At 39.0% G+C, this 19630-nt stretch overlaps 2 protein-coding genes across 2 annotated transcripts; both read left to right on the top strand.

Annotated features, from left to right (window-relative positions):
• The first annotated feature begins 1603 nt into the window (after window positions 1-1603).
• On the top strand, window positions 1604-8328 carry LOC114157101 (uncharacterized). Its single transcript, XM_028037880.1, has 7 exons — window positions 1604-1841; window positions 3051-3166; window positions 4194-4631; window positions 4768-5004; window positions 5094-5312; window positions 5826-5883; window positions 6373-8328. The coding sequence occupies exons 1-7, from the start codon at window positions 1664-1666 to the stop codon at window positions 7458-7460; spliced, it is 2334 nt and encodes a 777-aa protein (XP_027893681.1). The 5' UTR covers window positions 1604-1663; the 3' UTR covers window positions 7461-8328.
• Window positions 8329-11269: 2941 nt separating this feature from the next.
• On the top strand, window positions 11270-19034 carry LOC114157094 (uncharacterized). The gene is made up of 7 exons (XM_028037868.1): window positions 11270-11535; window positions 12730-12845; window positions 14163-15293; window positions 15430-15666; window positions 15756-15974; window positions 16583-16658; window positions 16831-19034. Exons 1-7 carry the CDS (start codon window positions 11358-11360, stop codon window positions 17922-17924), a joined length of 3051 nt encoding a protein of 1016 aa, XP_027893669.1. The 5' UTR covers window positions 11270-11357; the 3' UTR covers window positions 17925-19034.
• Window positions 19035-19630: the final 596 nt, after the last annotated feature.

The following is a 19630-nucleotide window of genomic DNA, read 5'->3' as shown; positions in this document are numbered from 1 at the left end:
CAACCTGGGTTTTCAATTCACTGCCATGGCACGCCACATGACTGCAATAATTCATGTGAATAGGGTCCTGACCAACTAGAGTGCATAGACATGAATATAGTTTTCAGAAGCCTGACATTTCTCTTTGAAGTATCTGTTTTTACTCATCTTGTGTAATATTGTTGTTATAAATGTGTGGATGTGCCAAAACTTTCTCCAGCTGAACAGAAACAAAACTGAAGTTATTGCCTTTGGACCTGAAGAGGAACAATCTAGAGTTATAGATCTAGAGTTATAGATCTAGAGTCAATGCACAGCTTCAGTTATTACAAGTAAAAACCAGCCATCAGGCCCGATAAACTGGGAATAGTGATGGACTCTGACCTGAACCTCCAGAGCCACATAAAGACAGTTACAAAGTCGGCCTTCTATCACCTGTAGGACATCTCCAGGTGATTAGAGGACTAATGTCTCAGCGAGATCTAAAGAAACTCATCCATGCGTTTATCTTTCGTCGCATTGATTACTGCAACAGTGCATTTACAGGTTTGTCTAAAAAATCTATCAGGCAGCTGCAGCTGATCCAGAACGCTGCTGCTAACATCCTCACTAAAACCAGGAAGGTGGAGCAGATCACGCCAGCCCCTACACTGGCTCTCTGTAGCTCAGAGAATACACTTTTAAATATTGTTTAGTTTATAAATCAGTGAACGGTTAAAGGCAGGCATTAAAGATCTGCTGGCGTTGTACCAAGCCTCCAGACCGCTCTGGTCTTCTGGTTCTGGTTCTGCTCTGCATCCCCAGAACCAGAACCAAACATGGAGAAGAAGCTTTCAGAAATCTGGAACAAACTTCCTGAAAAACGCAAGACAGCCAAAACACCGAGTGTGTTTAAATCAAGACTAAACACTCATCTGTTTATTGGTGAGTTTTAATCATCATAAGTGAAACACTGAGCAATATGTTGATGTGTAATGATAGCACTTGGCAAAATGTGTTTACTGTGTCGTGTTTTTATAATGTTAAGCACTTTGAGCTGCCTTGTTGCTGAAAAATAAAAAAATAAACTTGATTAATTTATTACACTCTTAGTTGAGCAAACAAACAGTTTTACAGAAATCGGTTAAAAAGTGGCACGCCACAATCTGCAATGCAATACCAGTATTGCTTATAGGATTATATGTTGCCTTATTTGTTTTGTAGATTTTGAAACATGTTTAAATGTTTCAAAATCATTTGAAATGAACCCAATTTAATTTTTTTTTTTTTTTTTTTTGGTATTCGGGCTCATTTTAGGAGAGACCTTGAAGAGAACATGGGAAGTCTGCGATCTTTCATATTTCAGACTTCCATATCCATGACCACGACTGTAGGAACAACTGTTTTTGACTTTCACCTGAATCCAGACGTTTGACTGAACCATTTAGATCATAAACTAAGAAATGTTGGAAAGTGTTTTATCAGAAACTTTTCTGCGACATTAAGGGTTAACGCACCCTTCATTTCTTATTTAGAAAAAAGAAAAGCAAAAAGGTGGATTGATGTGACAGCTGCGACTCCTCTCTGCCTCAGTTATCTCCATTGTGGCCACTAGGGGGCGGAGCTCCGGAGTACATTTGACGACCTGACCGCACCTCGTCGTCTCATTAGGGAGCGCGTACTGTTTTGTCAGGGAACCATAACTATGGCGGACAATTACCAGTACCCCGTTTATTTCGAGTGTCATAGTCTTCTTTCGGAGAAGGACAACAAGAAAACGGAGATGTTTTTCCGCGTTCACAGGCTGTCCGGCGGAGGAGACTGCGGTCCATTAACCAGAGTGGTTGATAACTTCTACAGCATCGCGTTCAAAAGTCAGAAAGGTACAGAAACATAAGACTTTCTTTTGCTGTTTGTGTTGCGACGTTGCCTTAAGAAGCAAGGGAGACCTGAAACATGTCCTTCAACACGTACGCACGCGGCTATGTTGTCGTGCACGTTGTGTTTGTTGTTATTAATGTTATTAATATTGTCGTCCCGTTTTGGAAACGGGAAATTTCTCTGAAAAGCGAAACTTAACTCAAGCTGACAAAGGCCATAAAGAGCCGCTGAAAAACTGACTAGAGTGTCAAAGAGCAACGCACTGTAAAAAAATGATCAGTTACATTGGTATGAAGCTTAGTAAAATCTGTTGTTTTTTTTTACATAACGAAAACTACTGCGTAACATGATTGATTCAGAATGATACTGAAATATAAGTAGGAATGTAATTTATGAAGCCGGAGCAAATATTAAAAATATTCTGAGTCTTGTATTACTATATTATGTTGCTCAGAAGGACACTTTTGGAAATGTTCATTGCACTTCCACACAGGTGAAAGAAATTTAGCAATGGTAACCAAAATGTTGTTTATACAGGTGTCACCGCTAAGGCGGTACAGTAGATTATTAGAAATAAAGGCACATTCTAATGTCCTAAAATGCTTAGTAGTTTAAAGTATTGTACAACCTTGTGGTTATTTCAGTTCATACACACAGCAAAAAATAACTAAAAGATGACAAAACCAAGCAGTGAGTTGTCAAGCAGTGTACTGTAATATAGCCTGGGAATCACTAAACCAATGTAACTCAAGAGTAGAGGTAATGACTTTAAAACTAAAGCCATTAGTTTTAAAGGGATAGTTCAAGATTTTTTGTAGGTATGCTCTGGGTAAAGGTGGTAGATTGTAAAATCTGCTCTATTGGTAGAGACGACTCTTAGTTTGCATAGATAAAGATTAGTTGTTGCTGGAGGTGGAGTCTGGTCCTTATGTGACCAACTAATTGGTCCTCATGTGACTCAAAGGGTTGGAGCAGGTCTGAAACTACATTATATTTCAACCATGAATCAATCTTGGTCTCTGGAGTTTCACATGAAACTCAGCACTGCTTCCCTATTTGCATTGGATGGTTATTTCCATATAAAACTTCCGTGATTATTTTCACAGAAGTCTGAGCTCGCCCTCGGTCCACAATGATACCATTTTATTACACACGCACACAAATATATGATTTTGTATGCATGCATGAATTTATGATGCTTTGTGCTGTAGATCAACAGGAAGTGTTGAGGAGATCTAAGCATGTCGTTGAGCTCACTGAGGGTCATCTGGTGTTGAGTGTCAGGAGCGACCTGTCACATGACTCCACCGCTGCAGCGCCAGCAGAGGTCAGCACAACGTTTCCTTCTGGGTTTCTAGTTCAATAAAACAATCATGCAACAGGGCCTTCAGGGATGTTTTATAATCTGCTAAATGTCTGATCCACATCTCAATTCTTTGTTTTTCTTTCAGGAGGTGTAAAAAAAGTACATAAATAACACAGCAATTTTGAAAAATACAGTTGGTTAGACTGATGTTTGATGCGCATTAAATAAGTGGTATTTTGCATTAGCAAATCTAGATAGATAGATAGATAGATAGATAGAGAAAGAGAGAGAGAGAGAGAGAGAGATAGATAGAGATGGAGAGAGAGAGAGAGAGATAGAGAAGAGAGAGAGAGAGAGAGAATAATTAGATAGATAGATAGATAGATAATAGAAGATAGAGATGATAGTAGAGATGATCTATAGAGATGAGATGAGAGGAGAGAGAGAGAGAGATATAGAGATGGAGAGAGAGGAGGAGATAGAGAGAGAGGAGGAGAAGAGAGAGAGAGAGGATAAATAGTATAGATAGAAGATATAGATAGATAGAGAGATAGAAGAGATGATAGATAGCTATATAGAATAGATAGATAGATAGATAGATAGATAGAGATGGAGAGAGAGAGAGAGAGAGAGATAGATAGATAGAGATGGAGAGAGAGATAGAGTATTAAAGAAATAAGCCTGCCTTGCCTACTGCATAACATGACTGATTCAAAATAAGTTATCTTTAACATTTACCGTGGAATTCCCATAAACTAATAATTACCAACTCATCGACTGATTGTATGAAAGCCTGGGTGTTGGTCTTGTGTTAGGAGTTTGATGTATTTCAGTTGTTTGGCAATAGAAAAGTAAAATTGGAAGAAGAATGACCAAGAAAGCTGTTAATGTTCAAAGGAAAGACTTCTAGGATGCTAAAATGTTATTCCAGTTTTAAATATAACTAGAAAATCTAGTTATATGTCTGCTATGATTTTTACATGGGACCCTTCCTATATATGTTTACTTTGTAAATTCTGTTTTTGTTTTGCTGTTATGCTTTCAACAGACCCAGCAGTCCATTCCTGACCTCACTGATGCAGTGGTTGAAGCTAGTGACTGGAAAGGAGAGGAAGACCAACTGGGTGATGGTACTCCAGTCCATTTTGATGAAAATCCACATGAGGGTGAAGCTCAACACTACAGAGGAGAAGACAGCAGATCAAGGATCTCAGGTGTGGGAGGTACTTTGGTGAACGCAGAGTTGTTGGATGTAGAGGAGGAGCCACGTTTCGATGAGAGCTCTATAAAGGTGGTGAGGGCCATGCAAAAAGCATCTGACAGGCAGCTTCTGGGGCAAAGTGCCGCCTACGGTACAGGAAGTGAAGATTCACTTGGAAGGGAGTTTTATTCTGCTGGACAAAACGTAGCCAGAGGAGCCACAGCTGCAGCTCCCAAAGGTCCTGTCCAGGTTGAGGTTGTTCAAGGGACCATTGAAAGCCAGCAGGTGAGAATTCCTTCACTTTAAGCTTATTTTCTCTAAAGTGGATTGATTATTGCGGTGTTATGGCACTGTTAATATGCTGCTATTTTACCTGTCAACATAAGTAAGTTGATAACCTTTGGTTTTGAACTGTTTGTAGACAGATGCAGTGGTATCTCCCATGGTCTTCAACGATCCTCTGTCTACTCGTGTTGGAAACATTCTCAGTAAAGCAATTGGTCGTCCTGTGACTCAAAGGGTTAAACAGAAGTCAGAAGATAAAATGGGGCCTGGTGACGTCATACTAGAGGAAAATTTGACTGGAGTTCCTTTTGGTGCCGTGTTCTTCCTCAACCTTGTTCAGTGGGATGCAGAAGACGATGGAATCGCGGTTCAGGTGAGATAACTGAGCATTTTCACCACAATTAGTCTGTCTGGATCAGTTAAAAATAATGTTCAGCTTGTTTCTAATACTTGTTTTTACAGGTTCTCCGACTGGGCATCAACCAAATTCTGACTTCCTGTGAGAGCAAAGGGTTCGGCTCTGTAGCCCTACCTGCACTTGGGACTGGCATTGCTCTGTGTTTTCCAGTCACGCTGGTAGCCAGGGTCTTACTGGAGGAGATCTCTAAATTTGAACAGGAGAGAACCACCAGCGCACCAGTTCGAGTTCTCCTTGTTCTACCAGATCCAGAGGATGTAGAGGTAAAGTACAATAAACATGTTCTTTCCTTGAGTGATTCACAACAAAAGGGTTTTTTAACTTAAAAAAAAGAAAAATTAGCTAATACATAGTTATATTTTAGCTGTTCTACAGTGGAAAACTTCCTATCTACAGTTCAATATTTGTGGATTCAACTATTCACGTTTATAAAATATATATATTTTATTTTATTTATTTTTTTGCCGATCATATCGAAGATAATGCTCGTGTTCTTGTCTGATCTCACAATTGCTTTGGTGTAAGAACGGTCAATCATTTCTGTAGACACGTCTAACCATTGTAGACAGTCTTTCTTAAGAACTGAGGTGGTTGTTGCTGAAAAAAGGTGGGGCAAATTATTTTGCAACCTTTGAAATAAAAGTTGAATGTCATTTGATTTAGGTGTGTGTAAATGAAAATGACATTAATTTCTGCAATATAGTGTATATCTGTATTGCACAGGGGGATCCTATAATTTGTTACTTGTCCTAAATTTGAATATCTTGTCTCTACAGATATTCAAGTGTGTACAAGAAGATATGAAGTACAACAGATTTACTGAACATGATCATGGTGGGTAGACAATATGGGAACGATAAGATTTAAATAAAATTGGTAACACTTTATTTGAAGAGGTGTGCATAAGGCTCTGTCATAAACTGTGCAAAGTTGACTCTTTTAATTGACTTTTAATGTAAGTTTTAATGCAATGTTGCATAAAAATGTAATTATTTACCAAATAATGCTAAGTTGACTCATTTAATGCACTTTCAATGCGACATGTTATGTAAATTTGCATTAAAAGTGTAATTATTTACCAAAAGACACTTTGTGACAACAGTCACAGACATTCATGAAGACCACCTTCATGTTCATAATAGGGTGTTGTCAGTCTTATGCACACCCCTTTAAATAAATTGTTACCATAAAATCTGTTTTTAGTTAGGATTATTGCGGTGAAGATTATCAAATAAACATTAGAAAGCAAGAAAAAAACTGACAGTACTAAAAAAAGGTTCAAAATAATATGTATTAATATCATCAATCTCAACATTTCTCCAGACTCCAGTCCAACGAGGATCGTTCTGCTGGGGAAAACTGGAGTTGGGAAAAGCCACCTGGCTAACACCATTCTGGGGGAGGAAGTTTTTACTATATGCCATTCTCCTAACTCAGGCACACATACATGCCAATCAGAGACCAGAACAGTCAGTGGGAGGTGCCTCACTTTGATCGACACGCCTGGTTTCTTCGACACCGACAAGTCGAAAGAAGAGTTGAAGCCGGAGATAATGCGTTGCCTCACGGAGTGCGCACCTGGACCGCACATCTTTCTCATTTTACTTAGAGTTGACAGATTCACAAAGCAAGAGCAGCAGGTTATCAAAGAAATATGCGATCATTTCTCAGAGGATGCTCTGAAATATGCTGTAATCGTGTTCACTCACGGCGAGCAGCTCCAAGAAGGGATGAAAATCGAAGAGTTTGTCAGTCAGAAAGAGGATCTGAGTAATCTGGTGAAGAAGTGCGAAGGTCGGTGCCATGTGTTTGATAATAAACACTGGAACGGAGACAGGCAAGATGATTACAGGAACAACCAGGTCCAGTTAGAGGCATTCCTTCAGACAGTAGACAAGATGATGGTGGAAAAAAACGGATCCTACTACACCAATGACGTTCTGCGACACGTAGAAGAAAGGATCCAGAAGCAAGAGCAGCAGATTAGAGATCTGGCAGTGTACTTACCCCCACAGGAGATCAGGAAGCAGGCTAAAACTTTTGTGTTTAATGAATTTCTGATCAAGTTAGCAGGTACTGCCACCGGTGCTTTGTTGGGGGCATTTTTTGGAGTGGCAGCATTATTGGAAGTTGTAATGAAAGTTGTGAACAGTCCCACTGAAGTGATGAAACGCGTGAAAACCCTAAAAACGATGGCACCTGCAGTGGTGGAAAGTGAGGTGGCAGTCGTGGCTGGTTGTGCCGTGGCAGGTGTTGCTGTGCTAGGTGCAACTACTTTAGGGGGAATTCAAGGTGGTGCTATTGGATGTGAAGCATCTAAGGATGCGAAAACTCCAATGGAGGCAATTGAGAAGAGTTATGAGGCTGTTATGGAGGAAAGACAAAAGTTCAGGATGCTGCCACAAAATTAATATTGTGGAAGCGTATCAATCTCCTAACGACTGCATTGGCAGTGATTAGGAAATTTAAGGATAATAATTTTTTTTGCTTCACACTTACCGTAAAAGTGCAATATTTTGTGTAATCAGCCGCAGCATTTTGAGTGTCTTTTTAACCTTGGATGTCACAGCATCAGCAAGCAGCTAACAGGTGCATATTGCTAACATATACAGGCTGGATTGTCAAAGGAATGTTTTATGTGAGCTTCATAGCGTCATGTGGGACCAGTGCCGCTAAGAGATAAAGCGATATTTTTAGAACCAACACTATTCAAATGCTGCAGATAATTTTTTGTCAAAAATACTTTACTTGTTTCTATGTAAAAAATTATATTTTAAACTGCAAGCTTTGAGTACAAGGGGCCCCTAGTTCTTCTTTTTTCTTTACTTATCTTTTTAAATTCCTGCTTTAGTAAAGGCACTTTATTTTGTCATGCAGGCAGTTCATAGTGCGACTTGTTTTAGACAGACTTTGTCATTCTGCTGCACATTCACAGCACACATGTTGAGCTAAATTTTATTGCAAGGCTCCCAACAGATAAAAACAACAACAACAACAACAACAAAAACAAGTTAAAAAAGAAGACAGCATAAGTATTTATCATAATAATAATAAGACCAGCAGGAGTTTGGCAGTCTTGTGGCATTAAGCTGTTAAGCAACGCTGTTCTGCGTTTGAAGTTGCTGTACCTTTTGTTGGACGATAGGATGGAGAATAAACCGCGGTGAGGGAGGATACTTTACACATTTGAAAGATTTTACTTTTCTTGAAGACTTAAAGTATTTTGTATTTTATTTCTTTGTAAAAATTAAACTTTGTGTCGCTTCCCTACCCCACTTTCCTAGTGAGTGCTTCAAGTTTTTGTTTTTATTTTTCCAACGAGACTGACTTCAAAAATTAAACATCTGTCGAGAAATTCACAAAGCAGGAGAAAGACGTCATCAGAGAAATATGCAAATACTTCAGGGCGCCACGCCGGACTCAAGTGTAAAAAGTGAGAAAGAGGAGAAAGGCTGAGAGTAAAGGAAAAGCAGAAACAGATTCATTTTGTCTATTTGGACGCGTTAAATATGAACAGTAATATAAAATATGCTGATTTCATCTCTTGAGAGAATCATACACGCTCTCAGCAATAATAATAAGAATAATCTGCCAAATCATGGTAAAGTATATGTTGCAATAATATTTACTTTTTATTTGATTCTGTTAACCTAACGAGGTCTACTGATAAACTGTTGTAGACATACGTAGCCTCTAGGGGGAGCTAAAGCGCATGATAATCCTGGGTGTAAAGAGAGGAAGAGCAAAGCTTCTGAGCTGCTTTGTTGTTAAGTGTTTATGGGCTGCAGATGTAAAACCATGCTAGAGAAAATCATTTGTTCTGTGTGAATTTTGAGAAGCCAGACTAATCAAAGGGGAAATTTAAAAAAAAAAATACAAATGAATATTTAGTCACACTTTCGGACATGTAAATACAGATATGAAACATTTTGCAGCTTCTCTTTTGAAATGATTATTGAAGCACTGATATTATTTGTCATGTGTGGAATTTCTCAATTTTGCACTGATTTATGGAAGAGTTTTTTTTTATTATTTGTTTGACACAAACCTTAAAATGTGTTTAACAATTTTACAAAATGATTTCCCTTTATATTTGACATGTTTTCTTCATGTTGTTTTATCCTCCACAATAATATATGAACCTTAAACTGAGGTTACTTGCTGTACAACCTTTTTATAAAATAAGAACTGAAAACCAAGTTTTTAATCATAAGACAGAAATAACAAAGGAATGTCTACATACCAGACAGAAACATTATTGAACTCACAAGAACTGTCTATTTTGCATTAGAAAATGAATAAATAAAAAAAGGGTTTTTTTTCATTTTAGCTTTTTTGTGGCATATATTATATTTTTTTTTTCAGAAAACGTAAATATAAAGTCTATATACTGTTCATAATGCAGCTTAAAAATCAGTCATGTTTTATTTGATCCTCCCGTGTCTCAGTAGTGTTTAAAATTCATCAAGTTAACACGATTTGCAGGGGAAAGCCAAAGTTTACAGAATAAACAGCGCCGCCTAGAGTCTAAATATATAATTGTTGCAGAAGTAGGTGCATTTTTACAGAATTAAAGCCTTTTATTCAGAATGAATGCATTATTAGAAAACGGTGTCAATGCATGCAGCTTGGCAATATTATTGCTTGTTTGATATTTTGTCTGTTGTAACTTTATTATCGAAGAAAAAAATTATTATTCTCGCTAATTTGTGATGATGAAATTATGTGCATTTATTTATTTATGTATTTATTACACTATGACTAGGATTTTTAAAACATACAGAAATGGATCCACTTTATTGTAAAAAACCTAATATTTCCCAGCCTGCTAAAGCAATGTGCGGACACTAGACATGGAGTGGACTTCAGTGGTTTATGAATATAATAATACCTCACGTCCCACAGCGCGCGCGTCCGCAATTCAGATTATTTAATCAAGTATCAATCAATCAATTTAGTTGTATGGCACAATTCAGCAACAAGACAGTTCAAAGTGACTTGCATCATAAAAAGACATTCACACACACAAAGTGAAAAGTTACAGGACACACAGTTACACATCAAAATGTTGATTAAATCCTATAGACCAATGTGCGGGTTCGTTAAAACCATGTGCGCTGTGATGTTTTCCATAACTGCGCTTGTCCAATTATACAATTATGTCGAGTTAAGAAAAAAAAAAAAAGAAAGAACGCTATATAAGATGCTTTTTGATTGGTCATCCCTGCCACAAACGTCACCATTATTTCCGAGCAGGTGAGAACGCTGACTCAGTGACCGTGGTGTTACTGTGCTCTACAGGGCAGCAAACTGGCCTGACCTGATTGTCAAGATGAAGGTGAGTCGGCAAACCCAACTGGATTAACCTAAAGGTTGCTATAAAAACAACTTGGGTTGTTTTCATAGCAATAATTCATGGGTTGCAATAATTCATTTGAAAGGAGCACGAACCAACAATAGAGTACGTAGCAATGAAATATCCTTTTTTTTGTTGATCTTCTGTAGCATTTACATTTTCTGAGACACTGAATTATGGGTTTTCACTACATGCAAGCAATTATTGTTTAAATTACAATACAAAGAGGCTTGGAATATTTCACTTTGTGTAGTTAATCTGTATTTGTTTTTCTAAACTAAGTGAATTTTAAATTTTTTCTTTAGGTTTTCAACATCCCAGGGTTAGGTTTTTCCCTTTTTACAGTTGGTCTAGTAGTTCCCAAATTTCACCAGCTTTTCACCCACAAATAATGTAAGCGGTTCATCAGGACCCCCAACTGAGCAAACAAGCATTTCTACAGAAATCTGTTAAAAAGTGGTGCAATCGCACCATAATTTGCATTGACAGCCAATATGTGGCTTTTGTTTTCAAGGACTGCTTTGTATCTTTTACAACATATTTCTAAAATACACATTTCATTGTCTTTTTTTTAGTATTTGGGTTCATTTTAGAAGAGGACCTGAAGAATCCAGACTTCTGCATCCATGACCTCATGTGGGATCTTAACCCCAACTTTTAGGAACAACTCTTTTTAACTTTCACTTGGTGCTTTCAGTGCTTTTACTGAACCGTTAAGATAACAATGCAATATATTTTGATGGTGGAAATAACCTAATATTATTTGACTGTTGGATTAAGGCTTAGGGAAACAAATGGATTGACATGTGATAGCTGTGATGCCTCCATGCCTCAGTCGTCTCCATGGTTGACACTAGGGGGCGCAGCTCCAGAGTATATATTGAAAACGCCTCGTCGTGTCTCAGAGAAATGCGAACTGTCATGTCTGACGTTCGGGCGTGAAGCGATAACTATGGGGGACAGTTACCAGCACCCCGTTTATTTCCGGTGCCGGACGCTTCTTGTGGAAAAGAACAGAAAGAAAACTGAGAGCTACTTCCGTGTTCACAGACGGTCCGGCGGGGGAGACTGCGGTCCATTGACAACAGTGGCTGAAAACGTCTACAGCGTCGCGTTCAGAAATCAGAAAGGTACAGAAAGACGAGATTATATTTTGCATTTTGTTTGTGTTGCCACGTAGACAGGTTGCTTTAAGAAGCCCGAGTGACCTGCGTTTTTAAAATGTCCTTCAAAACACGCACGACCATTAAAAGTCTTAAAACTATTATTATTGCTGTTAATATTATTGTTTTTGTTATTTTTTATTATTATTAATGCTGTTATTAATAATTATGATGTTATAGCCGATTGCCTGTATGAACATCAATATTGACAAATTGAAACGGGAAATTTCTCTGGAAAGTGAAACTTAACTCAAGCTGCCAAAGGCAAAGAGCAGCTGAAACACTGACAGCGTGGCAAAGAGCAATGCACTGTAAAAGATGATTAAAAACGCAGTTATGCTGCTTAGTAAAATCAGTTGTTGGTCTTTAAATCCACTGCATAACCTGACTTGACGTAAAACTAGAGATTAGAGCTGAAATAAAGCCAGGAGTTCATCTGGTTCTGGGGCAAATATTAAAATATACAATCTGAATCATATTGGCATGTTATTCAGTACACTTTTGAAAATGTTCAGTGCACTTACTAAATAACAGGTAGAAATTTAGCAATAGTCAGCATAATTTGGCTTGGGTTACCACCAAAGCGGGCTTTACATAACACAGTGATGGTTTGAAATAAATGTATACGGATTCCAATGTTCTAAAATGCTTTGCAGTTTGAAATATTGTACAACATTTATTAATAGTTCACTTCTAAGCTTTTTAATAACTACAAGAAGATAAAGTAAAATCAGTGTGTTGTCAAGTGCTGTACTGTAATAAAGCTGGGGATTCAAGCACAGATGTAATCTCGGTTTCGCTTTCCAGTCATTAGGGTCAAAGGAATAGTTCAGGAATTTTTGTAGGTGGAGCTCTGGGTAAAGATACTAGGCTGTAAAATCTGCCACATAGAGGTTAACAGCTCCTTGTTTGCATAAATAAAGATTAGTTGTTGCTAGAGGTGGAGTCTGGTTACAATCTTAGTCTCCAGATTTTCACATGAAACTCATTACTGGTGCCCTGTTCTCATTGGATGGTTATTTCCATAAAACTATCTTGATTATTTGAACAGATGTTTGAGCCGGTCCAAGATTGACAATAAAAGCCAAATTCACATATATTGCACTATGTATATATACATATATATTCATATGCTAACCTCTGTTATGCTTTGTGCTGTAGATCAACAGGAAGTGTTGAGGAGATCTAAGCATGTCGTTGAGCTCACTGACGGTCGTCTGGTGTTGAGTGTCAGGGGCGACCTGTCACATGACTCCACCGCTGCAGCGCCAGCAGAGGTCAGCACAACGTTTCCTTCTGGGTCTCTAATTCGACAAAACAAACATGTAACAGGGCCTTCAAGGATGTTTTATAATCTTCTGATCCACATCTCAATTCTTCATGTTTTTTCTTTCAGATAGTGTTGAAAAATAACAGCGATTTCGAAAGATATAGACTGTCTATGTGCTATATGAGCACTTTTTTCATAGAGCATAGTATTTTGCATTAGTACAGTGATATCTGAAGAGTTAACACTCTTGAACTTTGAGCATGACAGATGGCCAAGCTAAAGCAAGGCAGGCTTATTTCTTTAGTGCCATTCATGAAGAAGTTCTCTTTACAGAAAAACATCAGAGAAAAAAAAAAAGTAGGCAAAATGCTGATTTAAATTCAAAACAAATACTATGTGATCATGACAACCTGAAAAAGTGATCTTTGACATTTACTGCAGAAGAATCCTAAACTAATAAACTTTTGTTTATCTCTAGTCTCACTGATTGCCGTGTCTACACAGGTCTGCCTAAAAATAAAAAAAAATTTTAAAAAATCACACACCTGCTGCTGATCCAGAACCCTGCTGCTCACATTCTCACTAAAACCAGGAAGACGGGGCACATCACCCCAGTTCTGAAGTCTTTAGATAAGCAAATAGACTTTAAAATACTGTTAATTTGTAAATCACTGAATGGCTTAGCACCACAATACATTAAAGAACTGCTGTTGCTCTATCAACCTTTGTTTGGTTCTGGTTCTGGTTCTGCTCTGCATCCCTAGAACCAGAACCAAACATGGAGAAGCAGGTTTCAGCATCTATGTGCCACAAATATGGAACAAACTTCCAGAAAACTGCAAAAAAGCTGAAACACTGAGCTCCTTTAAATCACGACTAAACCCTACATGTTTAGAGCTGCTTGTGAACCACAATAAATGGAACATTGACCAACATATTTGTGTATTGATGATTTAACAAAATGACGTTTCTGTGTTGTCATGATGTAAAGCACTTTGAAATGCCTTGTTGCTGAAATGCACTATACAAATAAACTTGATTGATTGATTGTTAATAATTACCAACCTGTTGAGTAATGCTGTAAAAGCCTGTATTAGTGGTTTGCTGTATGTTGATAGAAAAGTGATATGTAAAGAAGAAGGTAAAAGGAAGCTGTTAACAAAGAAAAGATTTCTCGGATACATAGGATGCTAGACCTCTGTTGCAGTTTTAAATATAACTACTCTCATTGAAAGCAAAGTCAGAAAATGAGGAACCAGCTAAGATTTTAACATGTTGCCTTTATATATGTTTGTAAAATCTGTTATTGTTGTGCTTTTACCAGAACCAGCAGCCCATTCCTGAGATAACTGCCCCACTGAGTGGTAAAGAAGTTGAACAAGCAGAAGAACACAAACGTCCTGCGCTGAAGGACTCCCCTGATGCTGCGGAACTACTCACCTCTGGTTTTTACTCTGCTGAGCATTACCAAAAGGAGGAAGAGACTTTAGTGAGAAGATTATCTCAAACTGACGCTGTGGGTGAACTTAGTTACTGGAAAGGAGAGGAAGACCAACAGTGTGGTGGTACTCCAGACCAGTCTCACAAAGATCTGCATGAGGCTGCAGCACAGCACTACAAAGATGAAGTCAGCACAGCGAGGACAGCAGTTGTGGCAGGTACTCTGGTGAAAACAGAGATGTTAGATATAGAGGATAAGCCATGTTTAGTTGAGAGTTTGGGAACTTTGCATTTGGCTGAAAAAACTGCAGTAGCCACTTACAACCTTACTGATGATCTTCAGTTGATGGTGTATCAGGGAGACATCACCACGTTTGGGGCTGATGCCCTGGTGAGCTCTTCCAATGAGGATCTGAATCATTGTGAAGGCATTGCTGCTGCTCTGACTCAGGCTGGTGGTCCTGACGTACAGCTTGAGATTGATTCTTTAAGGAAACGTAAAGGACAAATCCCTACGGGTGAAGTTGTAGCGACCATTGGGGGTAATTTACCTTGCAGAAGACTGCTGCATGCTGTTGGACCTGTGGCTGGAAAAGCAGCTGGTAAGGAGAGGGTGTTACTGGAAAGAACTGTTTGGCGTGCTCTGAGTGTGGCGGAATTGATGAAATTTAAGTCCATCGCCATGCCGTGTATTGGCTCAGGAGTGTTTGGCATTCCCGTCGCAGTTTGCTCTGACGCCATTGTGTGTGCTGTCAAGGGTTTCTGTAGTGAGGGTGGAAAGAGTCTTAAGACAATTTCACTGATAGATGACAGAGGAGAGGTGGTGAGGGCCATGCTAGAAGCATGTGATAGGCATCTTCTGGAGCCAAGTGCTGCCCACCCTACAGAACACAAAGATTCACTTGAAAGGGAGTTTTATTCTGCTGGACAAAACGTAGCCAGAGGAGCCACAGCTGCAGCTCCCAAAGGTCCTGTCCAGGTTGAGGTTGTTCAAGGGACCATTGAAAGCCAGCAGGTGAGAATTCCTTCACTTTAAGCTTATTTTCTCTAAAGTGGATTGATTATTGCGGTGTTATGGCACTGTTAATATGCTGCTATTTTACCTGTCAACATAAGTAAGTTGATAACCTTTGGTTTTGAACTGTTTGTAGACAGATGCAGTGGTATCTCCCATGGTCTTCAACGATCCTCTGTCTACTCGTGTTGGAAACATTCTCAGTAAAGCAATTGGTCGTCCTGTGACTCAAAGGGTTAAACAGAAGTCAGAAGATAAAATGGGGCCTGGTGACGTCATACTAGAGGAAAATTTGACTGGAGTTCCTTTTGGTGCCGTGTTCTTCCTCAACCTTGTTCAGTGGGATGCAGAAGACGATGGAATCGCGGTTCAGGTGAGATAACTGAGCATTTTCACCACAATTAGTCTGTCTGGATCAGTTAAAAATAATGTTCAGCTTGTTTCTAATACTTGTTTTTACAGGTTCTCCGACTGGGCATCAACCAAATTCTGACTTCCTGTGAGAGCAAAGGGTTCGGCTCTGTAGCCCTACCTGCACTTGGGACTGGCATTGCTCTGTGTTTTCCAGTCACGCTGGTAGCCAGGGTCTTACTGGAGGAGATCTCTAAATTTGAACAGGAGAGAACCACCAGCGCACCAGTTCGAGTTCTCCTTGTTCTACCAGATCCAGAGGATGTAGAGGTAAAGTACAATAAACATGTTCTTTCCTTGAGTGATTCACAACAAAGGGTTTCTTATCTGTTAAAAAGTGGACATATTAAGCTAAACTCTACAGAGTAATATTTTAGCAATTTTATGTTTCTTGACAGCCACATTCTTTGAGTCCTAACCACAGTGAAACCCCAACTATCTGCAGTTCAGTATTTGCGGATTCACCTATTCACAGATTTCTTTTTTTTTTGTGGAACATAACTCCAAATTATTGATAGAAATCCTGCCTGTAGATTTTTTTGGTTTATTCGGACAGCATATCTGAAATGCTGCTCACCTTCCTGTCCAACATCAGTGTCTGATCTAACAAATTCATTGGTGTAAAAATAGTTAAAAAAAATTCCCATCAATGCACATCTAAACATTGTAGACAGTCCTCCTGAAATAACCAATGTGTTGTTTTTGTCTGAAAAAGGTGGGGCAACAGTTTTAGCAACCTTTGTAATAGATATGATGTCATTAGATTTGGGTGTGTGTAAATGCAATTGACCCCATTAGTTTTGACAATTTAGTGTATATCTGTATTGAAGTGGTGGATCCTTATACTTGTATTAAACTTGAATATATTTCCTCTACAGTTCTTCAAATCTGTCCAAGAAGATATAAAGTACAACAGATGTACTGAAAATGATCTGGAGAGGGATCGACATCAGGGTCAGTATAGACAATAGGAAACCTGTAAGATTGAAATGAAATTGTGCCATTGTTCTCTCCCTTCTGTGAAAATATGATAAAATAATTTATTAAAAAACCAACGGAAAACTTAATAGTACTAAAATTTACCAAATTAATTCCGCATTCATTTCTTCAATCTGAATCTTTCCAGACTCCAGTCCAACGAGGATCGTTCTGCTGGGGAAAACTGGAGTTGGGAAAAGCCACCTGGCTAACACCATTCTGGGGGAGGAAGTTTTTACTATATGCCATTCTCCTAACTCAGGCACACATACATGCCAATCAGAGACCAGAACAGTCAGTGGGAGGTGCCTCACTTTGATCGACACGCCTGGTTTCTTCGACACCGACAAGTCGAAAGAAGAGTTGAAGCCGGAGATAATGCGTTGCCTCACGGAGTGCGCACCTGGACCGCACATCTTTCTCATTTTACTTAGAGTTGACAGATTCACAAGGCAAGAGCAGCAGGTTATCAAAGAAATATGCGATCATTTCTCAGAGGATGCTCTGAAATATGCTGTAATCGTGTTCACTCACGGCGAGCAGCTCCAAGAAGGGATGAAAATCGAAGAGTTTGTCAGTCAGAAAGAGGATCTGAGTAATCTGGTGAAGAAGTGCGAAGGTCGGTGCCATGTGTTTGATAATAAACACTGGAACGGAGACAGGCAAGATGATTACAGGAACAACCAGGTCCAGTTAGAGGCATTCCTTCAGACAGTAGACAAGATGATGGTGGAAAAAAACGGATCCTACTACACCAATGACGTTCTGCGACACGTAGAAGAAAGGATCCAGAAGCAAGAGCAGCAGATTAGAGATCTGGCAGTGTACTTACCCCCACAGGAGATCAGGAAGCAGGCTAAAACTTTTGTGTTTAATGAATTTCTGATCAAGTTAGCGGGTACTGCCACCGGTGCTTTGTTGGGGGCATTTTTTGGAGTGGCAGCATTATTGGAAGTTGTAATGAAAGTTGTGAAAAATCCCACTGAAGTGATGAAACGCGTGAAAAATCTAACAACGATGGCACCTGCAGTGGCTGCAGCGGGAAGTGAGGTGGCAGTCGTGGCCACCGGAGTGGTGGCAGGCGTCGCCACAGTAACTGCAGCTGTCGCAGGAGGAGCACGAGGCATTGCTATTGGTCAGGAAGCATCTAAGGAAGCGAAAACTCCGATGGAGGCAATTGAGAAGAGTTATGAGGCTGTTATGAAGGCAAGAAGTACATTTGGGATTCTTCCACAAAATTAAAGGTGCGTTCCCACCAGCTCTTGTTTAATCCGACTGTAGTTTATTTATCTAGAGCAAGTTTATCCAAAGTCAGTCCTCGGGGGGCCGACATCCTGCTTCTCTCCCTGGTGGTAGTAACAACCTTCTGAGCAGGTCAGTGTTCTCCTCAGGCCTCTAACGAGCCATCATTTGATCCAGATGTGTTAAACCAGGAAGAGAACTAAAACATGCAGGGTGCCGGCCCTCCAGGACCGACTTTGGACACCCCTGATCCAGAGAGTCCGGTCTGTTTGGGGAGGTGTGAATGCACAACTGAACTCTGAGGGCCAAAAAAACTCAGAGTTTGAAAACAACCTCTAAGGTGTGAAAACAACCTAACATTTGGTATTGGCAATCATAAAGCTTGAAGTTTTGAGTAATGTTTTTATTCTTTGCATTTATCTTAAACATTCAGGGTTTTTTGTGCTATTTCCTGCCCTGTTGAGGCGTTTTGAGTGACTTCTAACCATGGAAATTACAGCATCAATGTGTAGCTGGCAGGTCTGCAGAAATGATCATGTTAGACCCAGAACAGCAAAGGAATGTTTCATATGAGCTACATAGCATCTCGTGGAACCAGAGCTGATAAGAGATAACACTATATCTTTAGTACAAACACTTGGTTTGTGCTGCTGCATTTAACAAACTGCCTTTTATAGGAATTTATACTCTTAGCCTGTATTGGCGAGGTTTCAGCACTAGAGGGCTTTTCAGTTTTTTTTACTTTTTTTAAAATTCCTGCTTTTGTAATGGTACTTTATAAATCCTACAACCGCTTTTTCTAAATACTCTTCATTCTACTTGTTGATGCACTTTTGGTGATAGTATTCCTTGTTTTAACTGGACATTCTTTTAAAGACGGACAGGGTTTATTGTCACTGTTACCTTGTTTGAAGATTTGCATGTTATTTCATTTCTTTGTAAAAATGACACTGGTGTGAGTTCTCGCCTAATTTATTAGTGGGTCATTCAATCTGTTGACTTGGTGTTTTGCACATTTATTCTATGTTTGTTGACTTTGACGAAATAACCTACAGTACATACTGTACCTTTTAATGTATTTGAATAAAGTTTCTAAAAAATAAAAGCATACCATGCGCCTGCTTCACTGTTTAACTACAATCAATCTTGAAGGTACTTTTTGTCTGATAATGTCTTTTAAGCTTATTTACTTCTTCAGAAGTGTGGTGTTAGTTTAATATTTCTTTTACTTAAATTGAACGTGAGCAGGCTTTCTAATACTTCAACGTAATTGGTGGAAATAAATATCACAACAGCTGCATATTGTTGCCTTCCTACAATAATGAGCCAAGTCACTTTTGTCAAAAGGGATTTTGAGTGATATTATGTAACTCATATCACTCTCATCAGTTGTATAACAGCTAACTCTAATCACCTGTCGCTTTCCATTGTTTGTTTCAAGTTCAAGTCCGAGAAACATTTTTTTCTATAGATTTCTTTACACTGATTAGACCAGTGGCACACAACCTTTTCGAAAACAGTCTCCACATATTTTAAAAGTATTATGATGGAAATGACACATTCATCTTTCTTAATCCTCCCGGGACGGAGGGCAGTGTTAGGGTCAGTAGCTCTGGATCAAAGGTTGACGACGCATAATAGACAATATAATTGATAATACAATAATTCATGTGTCACGTTCGACATTTTCTGGACATTTCCAAAAA

This window comes from Xiphophorus couchianus, chromosome 14, assembly GCF_001444195.1.
Source record: "Xiphophorus couchianus chromosome 14, X_couchianus-1.0, whole genome shotgun sequence".
NCBI classification, from domain to species: domain Eukaryota; kingdom Metazoa; phylum Chordata; class Actinopteri; order Cyprinodontiformes; family Poeciliidae; genus Xiphophorus; species Xiphophorus couchianus.
This window is presented reverse-complemented; position numbering and strand designations above follow the sequence as displayed.

Bases quoted from the DNA above. Each gene is read 5' to 3' on its own strand.
- LOC114157101 (XM_028037880.1), top strand. From the start codon at position 1,664: ATGGCGGACAATTACCAGTACCCCGTTTATTTCGAGTGTCATAGTCTT. The intron at 4,632-4,767 runs GTGAGAATTCCT...AACTGTTTGTAG, and splicing joins GGACCATTGAAAGCCAGCAG to ACAGATGCAGTGGTATCTCC. The intron at 5,884-6,372 runs GTGGGTAGACAA...ACATTTCTCCAG, and splicing joins ATTTACTGAACATGATCATG to ACTCCAGTCCAACGAGGATC.
- LOC114157094 (XM_028037868.1), top strand. From the start codon at position 11,358: ATGGGGGACAGTTACCAGCACCCCGTTTATTTCCGGTGCCGGACGCTT. The intron at 15,667-15,755 runs GTGAGATAACTG...TTGTTTTTACAG, and splicing joins ACGATGGAATCGCGGTTCAG to GTTCTCCGACTGGGCATCAA. The intron at 15,975-16,582 runs GTAAAGTACAAT...TTTCCTCTACAG, and splicing joins CAGATCCAGAGGATGTAGAG to TTCTTCAAATCTGTCCAAGA.